The sequence below is a fragment of the Penaeus japonicus genome, unplaced genomic scaffold (assembly GCF_977035675.1).
Source record: "Penaeus japonicus unplaced genomic scaffold, GWHDUDI00000001_assembly GWHDUDI00000033, whole genome shotgun sequence".
Lineage (NCBI taxonomy): Eukaryota > Metazoa > Arthropoda > Malacostraca > Decapoda > Penaeidae > Penaeus > Penaeus japonicus.
This window is the reverse complement of record NW_028234435.1, coordinates 4,469,211-4,479,210: the sequence shown is the minus strand read 5'-3', so window position 1 is coordinate 4,479,210 and position 10,000 is coordinate 4,469,211. Positions and strand designations below refer to the sequence as shown.

Here is a 10,000-nt window from a genome sequence, read left to right as displayed (position 1 = left end):
TGATGAGTATGGCGGCTGTTAATTGCACGAAACGAGGGACTTAATTGCAGGGGAGGGAGTATTGTTCCTTACTGGGTTGAAGGGCGTTGCTTGGACGGACAAAAGTCAAAACTTCACGAATTGCCTCCACCTTCGGGCGGGGGAGGGGGGGGGCTGAGGGTGGCAGTGGCAGATGTGACTTCGCAATGGGCGTTCTAGTCGACCACACATGGGCGGCCGTGCGTGGGTGCCTTGGGCGTGTGTCTCTTCGTGGCGTGTGGGCGTGTTGGTAGGAAATGAAGGGGGTTGGAAGGTGCAGGTGCGGCGGAGAGAGGTAGGTGAGCGAGCGACACATGAGCTTAAGGGTGCGCTGTGATAATCTTCTCATTCACGGGACATGACGCGATGTTGCACGTGCATGCGAGGGAGTCACTCCTTGTGGAAAGCGACGGCGTTTCCCGCTCCCCGAGTCATGACTCCAGATCTTCCTCCACTCCCGCCTCTCGTTGCTCGGGATTCCTGTATCTTTGCTTTCGTCTCCTTGTTTTGCTCCCGTCCGTCTAGCCGGTATGTCGCGTCAGCTCGTCGACAGTGAGGCTCCGTGGCTCCTCTTCTCTGGCTCTCCAAGCTTCTTCATTCAGTCTGCGAACCACCTGAATTTTCTCACATTTTTTCCGTCTTTCCTTGAACATCTTCTTGCTCGTCCCCGAAATATTTTATCGCGAAATGTTTTCTTCTTACATCGATGTGCACTTATTCACCTATTCCAACACACTTCACACCAAGAGATGCGGTAGTTAAGGGGGTGAAGATTATCGTCTGGTATCTAGTGTTGTGCAGCGAGGCGGGCGGGATGCGGGGTGGGGGGTAGGGGTGAGGAGGGGGAGAGGAGTGCGGGTAGCGAACCGAAAATTTGATACTCGTCTGCGGGTGGCTGTGATCGCATTCCCTCCCAGGAACTTCATTATCACGCCCATACACGTATTGCTGGGTTACCACGCCCGCGCTTGGTGCCGAGGGCCGAGAACTCTCAACAGAGTAGCACGTGCCTTGTCGTTCATGTTTGTTTGTTAGTGTGTTTGTTTGTAAGCAAGGATAAAACTGCCATAAAAGAGTATAACAGACACTAACAGGAACCTGAAAAAATCGACGGTAGAAGCAGGAGAATGGCATGATGAAGGAAGGAGATGGGGAGGGGGAGGGGGGAGCAGGATATTAATGAGCGGGCGGTGCACGTGGAGGAAAGGAGGAACACAGGGCTCGAGTCCCACTTGGGGAGGGAGGGGGGTCGGATTGCAAAGGACGAGGATTAAGAGGGAATTTACCCAGTTCCTGCGGGTCTGCATGGAAGGATAAATGGTGGAGCGAGAGTGGAAGCGAAGGATGGCGATACTGGTGAGGAACGGAATAGGATGTGGATTCGGTGGGACTCGTAGGAGAAGCGTTGTTTCGCGGCACGAGAGGAATTTCTCATACAATGCGTATGATATATATATATATATATATATATATATATATATATAGAGAGAGAGAGAGAGAGAGAGAGAGAGAGAGAGAGAGAGAGAGAGAGAGAGAGAGAGAGAGAGAGAGAGAGAGAGAGAGAGAGCGCTGCACAGGATGGGAACGACTCAAGCCACAAACAATGAGGTTCCTACTCCCAACCTTAGCTTCAGGAAATAGTCAGTGTGGGAGTGTCGCTTCCTTCCCCTGGGGGAGAGGGGAAGGGGGGGGGCTCCTCCGACTATGAATACATGTGAGTCACCGCCACGGTTTGCGGCCGCTGTCGTGGCAGTCGTGTTTTAATAGCCAGAATTCTGAATTAGCTTTAGCTCACGACTTGAATACATTAATGACAACAATAGCTGATTGAGACCAACTAGGGCTTCAGAATAACTATCGGCGGGCAGGTACAACCACAAGATCCTGGAAGACCTCACCTCATTGCCCTAAAAAACGCCAACAGACGGAAGCTTCTCCATTAACCTCCCCCGCCCCCGCCCCCGCCCCCCTCTCGAAGATCCACCACTCCTCTCGCCATTATGTTGGAGCGTCCAAATCACCTACGTGTGTGGGTGTGCTCAATTCCTTAATAAACCCCAGTATAAAGATATGATAAGTGTACAAGTTCGGTCGTAGTTAACTTGATTCGAAGATGAGGAGTATGATGGACGCCTAGGAACAGCGCGACGTACCCAGCACCATGATCTTATCAACAGAGCAACATCCATTAAGTGCCAGCCATGCCCTTCCGGCTCTTTACTCACTCGCGCGCTCCACTCATTAGACGAAGCGCTGTTGACACTCCTCTTGTCTATGATGCATATGATATCCATCCCCGGGGATCATTGCCTCGGGCCCCCATTGCTAATCGGTGTTTATCTTCTTCCAGTCCAGTTCGCCGGAAGTCTGCCACGGGTTGAGCTACTTTTCAGCTACTTTTGGCATGATTTCTGGTGGAGATGAAGAGCCCAAGGGCGCCGAAAGACACGGTGCAAAGGCTTGGCGCCCTCCTCTCCCCGTCCTCGCCTCCCCGCTCTGGCCTTCCCGCCTGACGTTTTTTCTCTCTCTCCCACAGGGTCTCCCCGGTTCCGGCGGCGGGTAGAAAGCCAGTGGTCGTCGCTGGTGTCTCGATGGCGCAACATCGGCTCCCCCGCCCGCCACGTGGTCACGCCCACGCCCGACCACGAGGGTCTTGTGGGCGGCGGCGACCGCGTGCACATGATGCGGCATCGCGACCACGCCCACAACACCTCCAGCAGTAGCAGCAATAGCAGCAACGGCCCGCTTCACGCCCTTAGATCTCGCCTTGGCCGAGGGCGGTCGCGCCAGACCCGAGCAATGTCGCTGTGTGACGCTGACGATGAGTGGGCGGCGCCCAACCGCCAGTGGGTGGACTCGCGTGCGGTGCTGGAGTGGGCGCGAAGATGCGGCGAGCGCGACGACGAGCAGGACTCGGGCGTGACGGTGAGCGATAACGACGAGGCGTTCTCGCCGCCCTCCACCAAGTCGTCGTCGTCGGCGTCCAGCACGGGCGGCTCCTCCTGCCACGACGAGGCCTTTAGCGAGACCTGCAGCGACACCTTCCCCTCCGGCGACAGACACGACGATGGCGCGCCCCCGCCCCACCCGGGGGACGGCGTGCCCCCTCCCCCACCCAGAGACCCCTCTCCCCCAGGGGAGTTCCACCACAGCTGCGCGACGCCGCTCTCCTCCGCCTACGCCCCTCAGACGCAGCCCCACAGCCCCTCGCAGCCCCTGCAGGAGCCCGCGCAGGCCGGCCTGCATCAGCCCAGGATTGTCGCCGACCACGTCATAAAGATGGACACGCGCGACCTGCACCTGTCGTCCACGCCCTCGAGCGCCGCCCGACGCTACCAGAAGCCCACGCCGCCGCAGAAGCCGCAGCAGTCGCAGCCGCAGCGAGGAGGCGTGGCCACCAGGGTCGGGGGACGAGCGAGGATCTCCTCGTGTGTGGACTCGTGTATCTGGGAGGAGCCGCCCCCGCTGGACCTCCGACCTGCCGCCCACACACCCGCCCACTCGCCCAGCCACTCGCCTTCCCACTCCCCCGCCCACCGCACAACCACCCTCGACCGCCACAAGCACCAGGGGCGCAGATCCCCGCCCACCCCGACCTCCCTGACGCTCGGAAGGGCCGGCCTGAGGAGTATCGCCACGTCCCCCTCCGACGTCGAGGACAGACTCAAGCTGCAGGGCCTCAAGTGCTCGCTAGACACTTCGGCGGGTGACGGCCCACCCAAAGCGCCCCTCACGCCCACCAGTGACCACAACAAGTCTACCTCCAGCCACGAGGACGAGGACGCTGACAAAGTAAGTTGACGAGTCTTGTTCTTTGCTGTTCGTGAAAAGTGCGTTCGTTATGGGTTGTATTATTCAGTGAGGAAATAGCTAATTAAGCTCATATTTCACCTCTTAATGCACCAGTGTTAACGAAGGGACATGATCTATAGGCTAAATACAATTTTATTTAGATTTGATAGCTCTATCGGCTTCACAAACACATGGTTATGTAATAGATTTACCCAATAAGAGGACAGTTACCGCCCAACATAATTTGATAAAGACCAAATCAAAAGACTTCTTTTAATTTCAATCAAATTTAAGGAACAGACTTTATGAACTCGAGACATCGAAGGTGAATCTCATCTGTTGCCATGGTAACCCACTAAGTAGCTGCCATTGGACCGTATATGATGATTCGATTCGGACGCGTGAAGCTGCTAGTCCGTCGCCGTCGTGTTTTGTCGGGAGGGTCGAGGGAAGGACAGCTAATCCTGAGTCAGCGGGGGGAAGGGCGGAGAGTGGCGACAGGAAAGGGCCATCTCATAATATCCGAGGGAAAGAGAGTAGGAATCGGATGTAGTTATTTTGGTGTGCGCGGCGGAGAGAACGTCAGAGGTCTTATCCAAACATCCTGCAGAACTTGGGAACAAGATGGAGGGGAATGACGGGAAACTTTATATGATTGAAGGAAAATGTTTTGTTTATGTGACCGGGGATTTTACCGTTCTTCTACTGTCAGATATTGTTTATGTGATCAGGGGATTTACGGTTGTTGTTCTGCAAAGGATGATACTGTGTATGGTCAGGGGATTTACCGCTCTTTGTCTCGTAGAATGTACCATTGTGGTTCACTTGGCAATGCTAACTGTCAAAAGACCATCCCGGTATGCATACACCCATGTTTATGCTGCAAAGAAATTGCAAACGATCTATACGTTCATGCCATGAGTCATGCACACTTTTTTTTTTTTTGAGGATCCTTTCGGTGCACACAAGTGTAGAGCGTACGTTGATAAACGTGATCGAGTTGCATTTCTTAAGAGGGGCGTCAGCTCGTACGGCGTTAAACGTTCGCAAGTATATATCATGTACGTCATAATCTCAGGCAGAACAGAATTCCGGTAGATAATTGACGTCACAGGATATGGCACCGAGGCCATATCCTGGCCAAGATATAAAAGCAGGAGCAATCCTTCTCGCGATGTCTGTTATCCTTGAGCCGCCTTGGCGTAAATACCCGTCGGTTGACTACTTCGGTTCCCTTTTCGCCGCCAAATGTGCCCCGCCATCATGCTGCCCCCGAGGCTCCCCGTTGTGCCCGAGGAGGAGGAACTGAGTGTGAGCGGCCTCTGCGAGCCGGCGCCGCGCGGGAGCCCTTCCCCCTTCCCCTGCTCCTTCTCGGTGCCCATGGCGTGTATGGCATACTCTGAAGACTGCCTGAAGTGCGTCGCGCCCCGGAAAAGAATTCAAAGAGTGAGTATCAGGCTGCATGGATGATTTTCATGAGTTTGGATTGCAAAGTCTGATGTGCCGTCGAGTTTAGTTTTGAAAGGCGACCTGAAGGAGGACATCGATTGCATTAGTAAGGGATGTGTTGCAACTATGGGTGTGTGGCAATGATGATTCAATCAAGTAGCAGAAGTTTTATATTAAGAACGTCCTCATGAAACACGCAGTGACATACATCTATTTACACACTTGTTCAACCGGAAGTTTATGTTGTGTGCGGTGCGCCGAGTGTGAGGTCACGACCGTTCTTTCCACTCAAGGTGAGATAACAAGCGCGGGGGTAGGGGGGGGCTAGGGGATACGAAGATAGGGTTGGGACGTGGGGGGGGGGAGGGTGTAGGAGGGGGGAGGGAAGAGAGGGGGGAATAAGAGAAGGAAATGGAAGAAGATCAAGAAGACGAATCGCGTTAGTGCCCTCTTAATAAGGCCGAGAAGGGAAATGTAGGCCTACCTGTTTATTAGGTGACATCCGGTGACACAACATTTCCGGAGGCATTACGCTCACCTTCGGAAACTTTCGGTAATGGCGTCTCAGGCGCCGCGCCGTAATCAAGGACCATTCCACGAAGCGCCCGGAGTGGGGCGATGAGATAAACAAATTTGTGCCATAAAGAGAGACAGGTAAACAGACAGACAAGGAAAGAGAAAGAGAGAGACAGCGTTAAAGAAAAAATGAGAGAGAGAGGGAAAAAGAGAGAATGAGAGAGAGAGGAAAAAAGAGAGAATGAGAGAGAGGGGAAAAAAGAGAGAATGAGAGAGAGGAAAAAAGAGAGAATGAGAGAGAGAGGAAAAAAGAGAGAATGAAAGAGAGAGAGAGGGAAAAGAGAGAATGAGAGAGAGAGAAAGAGAAAGAGAAAGAGGGAGAGAGAGAATGAGAGAGAGGGAGAGAGAGACAGAGAAAGACAGACAGAGAGAGAGTGGGAGGGAGGGTGGGGGAGAAGGGAGAGGCCAAGAAAGACTGTAGAAAAGGAGGATAAGGGTGCGACAAACTAATTTCAGTAAGAGGCGAGGTTCTTTAAAAGGCCACAAATCCACCGCTATCAGCGACAGGTCATGAGACTTTTCCGACGTTCATTATGCGGTAAACTACCTCCTCATAATCAGGTCACTAGAACAAGCTTTTTCACAAGCGCAGGTCATGAGGTTGGAATGGCCTGTAATATTTGACTGTGGTTACGGTCATGAGTCTATCACCAAGAATGAGTTAATGAGGTTTGCATAATTATTGCGACCGTTGTGAGTGAAGGGGGAAGTCATTAATGAGGGGAACATAATGATATGTCCCAAATTGCACAAAACGACAAGTCCTATGTATATGGTTCGCCATGAAGGAAATATATTATATTGTGGTACCAAACCACAAGAGTAAAACTACCCGCCTGCCAATGAATAAATGATCGCAAAAATAAAGTTATTGAGGCGCACTGAGAGCAGGATAAAGCTTAACCAAGTGTAATGGGCGGCCGCAAAAAAAAAAAAAGCGCGTTGCGGTGTAATTTTCTCTCCACCTCTTTTGCTTGTTGATTTGATTGGACGGAAGCGACCCCCGCGACCCCTGCCGCAGAGGTCGAGGTTGAGGCCAGGAAGTTGGTTCTCTCTCTCCGCGCATGCACTCTCGCCGCGGCTTCCAGACACGCCCGAGCGAGTGCCGCCCGTCCGTACCCGAGGAGATCACGGATTCGACGATGCAGGCCTGTTGGGCGGCGCGCCGTTCAGGTCCTTCTGATATGGGTGGGTGGTGATCCGGGAGGGGAGGGGAGGAGGGGGGTGCGTCGCCGTGGTAAAGAATCGTTATGCTTAACACGTGATTCTTCTTTCCCTATGCCTTTTCCTTTCAACATATTTTTTAATCATTTCCTATTTTATGATTCCATTTGTGGCTTCTCTCGATGCTCCGTTTCGCTGCTAATGAGAGCTTCGCCGCTGGCTTCGTCAGGACTCCGCGTCGCCTGAGAAAGCTTCATTCCTTCCCCGGCGAGAAGGAAACCACTTTTTCTTTGCCAAGAGCGAAGCGACGGAGGGATTGAGATGGAATTTTCTCCCGGTGGAAATGTTGGTTTGACATTGACCTTAATGGTGTTACTCGAGTTGATTCTAGAAGAAAAAAATCCCTTAAAGGAAATCCACCATTACTGGGCGCGGGTCGGACGTGACCCCCGCCCACCGCGATGCCCTCCAGACGCAGGTCAAAGGGCAAGAGGGGCGGCGCCTCCAGGTTCGCTGGGGCGTCCCCGGCTATGTGACGTCTCTGTGTGACACACGAGCTGCTCCCTTGCTTTTCTTGGGTCCAGGTTTGGCGATGAGGAAAGCAAGCATGCAAGCAAGCAGGAGCTGTCGCCTTTGCAGGTTCCCGTGGGATGCGTCTCTTCCATTCGCGCTCTGCTTCCCGCTTCCAGTCTCTCTCTCTCTCTCTCTCTCTCTCTCTCTCTCTCTCTCTCTCTCTCTCTCTCTCTCTCTCTCTCTCTCTTGCATATTAAACCGCCTCCGATGAGGGTCTTAAGCTGTTCTTCCGCTCCATCATTATGTGTTTTCAACAATAGCAATGACGGTAATTTGGGGAGATTACGCTCACTGGGGGAGAAACTGGAGCGGACGGCAGTTTCTCCGCGCTGCTCTGCGTCAGCCGAGGCGGCAGCGGCGGCCTCACACAAAGCAGAGAAGACGTAAATTGTGAAAAATGTTGTGTCCGGGAATTGTCTCCTTTCCTGTCTTTACTGCCACCTTCGCTATTGTGTGCGGTGACGCGGGAGGGGGCCCCCGCCTCTAAGGAAAATGGGGAGAAACCAATGTAGCACTCCGACCTTACGATGGGTTGGACAGCCACAATAAGAGGCAGTGGAGGGGCGCGGGGGGAGGGAGGGGGACCCGAGGGCACGAGAGCACGGGGGAGGGCTATTACGACATCCGCTCTCGGCCATAATCGCGAAGGCAGAGTAATCTCGCCCTAGATGGCAGGGCGTTAAAGACGGAGGGCCAGCTGATGAGCATCGTGTCTGGTCATTGCGATCCTGGATGTTGACTCCAGGCGCGGCAGAGGTTACGGGAAGTTGTTGATCTCGCGGGGACTGTCGACACGCGGCAACCCCGTTAGTGTGGACGCCTCGCACGGTAGTCGTCATTGTACGATCTCGCTTAAGGGCGGGACGACCAGGACGCGGCGCAGCGACACTCGTGCTGATCCCCTGTGCTGCTGCGCCGTGCCCGCGCCGTGCCCGCGCCTTCCGGATTCGCACAGACGGCGCACATTCTGGTGATCATGTTTGCGTTTCGCGCAGTCGGGTCTCACTCATGTATATTTCCTCTTGAAATGTTTCTCAGTATACTTGCTTATGGTCGCTCGTAATTAGTATTAATGGTTGCGCACTGTACAGGTGGCAGCTGCTCGGTTAGTACATGTGCGCATATGCAAGGCCTTTGTATTAACAAATTGCTTTCTTTTCCCAGGTGGACGGCCAGCCCAGCTTCTGCACGTTGCCTCGCCAGAAGAGGGAAGTCACGTTCCAGATCCGGACGGTGGTGTTCGAGAAGGGGCCTGGGCACCGCTCGCTGGGCTTCAGCATCGTCGGGGGTACGGACTCCCCGCGCGGCTCCATGGGCATCTTCGTCAAAACAGTGTTCCCACAGGGGCAAGCCGCCTCCTCAGGCGCTCTGCAGGAAGGTGAGTCTCGCCGCCAGACGAGGGCTGGCTCTTCAAATATGCGTTGAGATTAGCCATGAAAATAACACGGTAGATACTTGCAGTGCATTTCGTTTTAGATAATGGTGTTTGTGGTGAGTCCTTAAGGTTTGTTAATGACGTGTTTCTGCCCCTTAGGTGACGAGATCCTGGCAATCAACGGCAAGCCCCTGCACGGCAGCTCCCACAAGGAGGCCATTCTGGCCTTCAAGGAGATCAAGCAGGGCAAGGTGGTGCTGCACATCGGCCGCAGACGAAAGAAGAAGGCCGTCGCCCATCAGTGAACTGTAGGGAAGACGTCTCTTCAGCAGTGAACGTGTCTTCCTCCAGCCGTGACGGCGCCCTTCAGCTGCGATTTACTGAGGCGCATGTTGTGGCAGTGATCGAGCATCAACTCGTGTCCTCCTGTGGCGGGTCACTGTCTGTCCAGCAGGCGGAACTGCTGCTTCCATGACCATGGCAGCGGCGGCAGTTCCTGTCTGTGTGCGGTCCGTCTCTGGTGCTATCTGATGGTAGTTCTCGTCCTCTTGGTATTGCCCGACGACAACATGCTGGCGTGTGCACTTTGGTGATATCACAAACCCATCAGCAGTGGGGATCTAGGGATATGCTGGAAGAGCATAAGGGTCCGAGTAACAAACGAGAAATCAAACTTTCATCCTGAGTGCCAAGTTCGCGGTGCAGTCCGAGCTTCGGCGCGGATGGTGTTGTTGGGAACCATTCCGCTGGAAAGCTGTGTTTCAGAAACGCGTAGGCGACTTTGGAGTTTGCAAACGAGAAGAATATTTAAGAGAATATGTACAGCAGAGGAACACTGACTAAGTAAAACAAGCTTGTTCGTCGTTTCTGTTGGAGCCAAAGCGAGCGTCGGTGCTTCGTGCGCCTGATGGCGGTTCTGGCTCGAATCGAAGCGTGGATCTCGTGCTCATTAGAAGATCGGCTTTTGGCTGATTGGTTTTCATTCGTTCTATACTTATTACTTTGTTAGTCACTTAAGAATATTTATGATTTTTCCTTCTCGGTCGTCTCGTT

At 53.6% G+C, this 10,000-nt stretch overlaps 1 protein-coding gene across 5 annotated transcripts in view; it reads left to right on the top strand.

Annotated features, from left to right (window-relative positions):
• LOC122257129 (uncharacterized) overlaps nt 1-10,000 on the top strand; it is a 107,837-nt gene that overhangs the window by 97,162 nt on the left and 675 nt on the right. For all 5 annotated transcript variants that reach the window (XM_043022205.2, XM_086556792.1, XM_086556791.1 and 2 more), the window contains 3 exons: nt 2,555-3,810; nt 8,737-8,950; nt 9,107-10,000. The exon at nt 9,107-10,000 is cut by the window's right edge and continues 675 nt beyond it. In XM_043022205.2, coding sequence (XP_042878139.2) covers nt 2,555-3,810; nt 8,737-8,950; nt 9,107-9,252 — 1,616 coding nt within the window. In that variant the 3' untranslated portion in view covers nt 9,253-10,000. The remainder of the gene's footprint in view (nt 1-2,554; nt 3,811-8,736; nt 8,951-9,106) is intronic.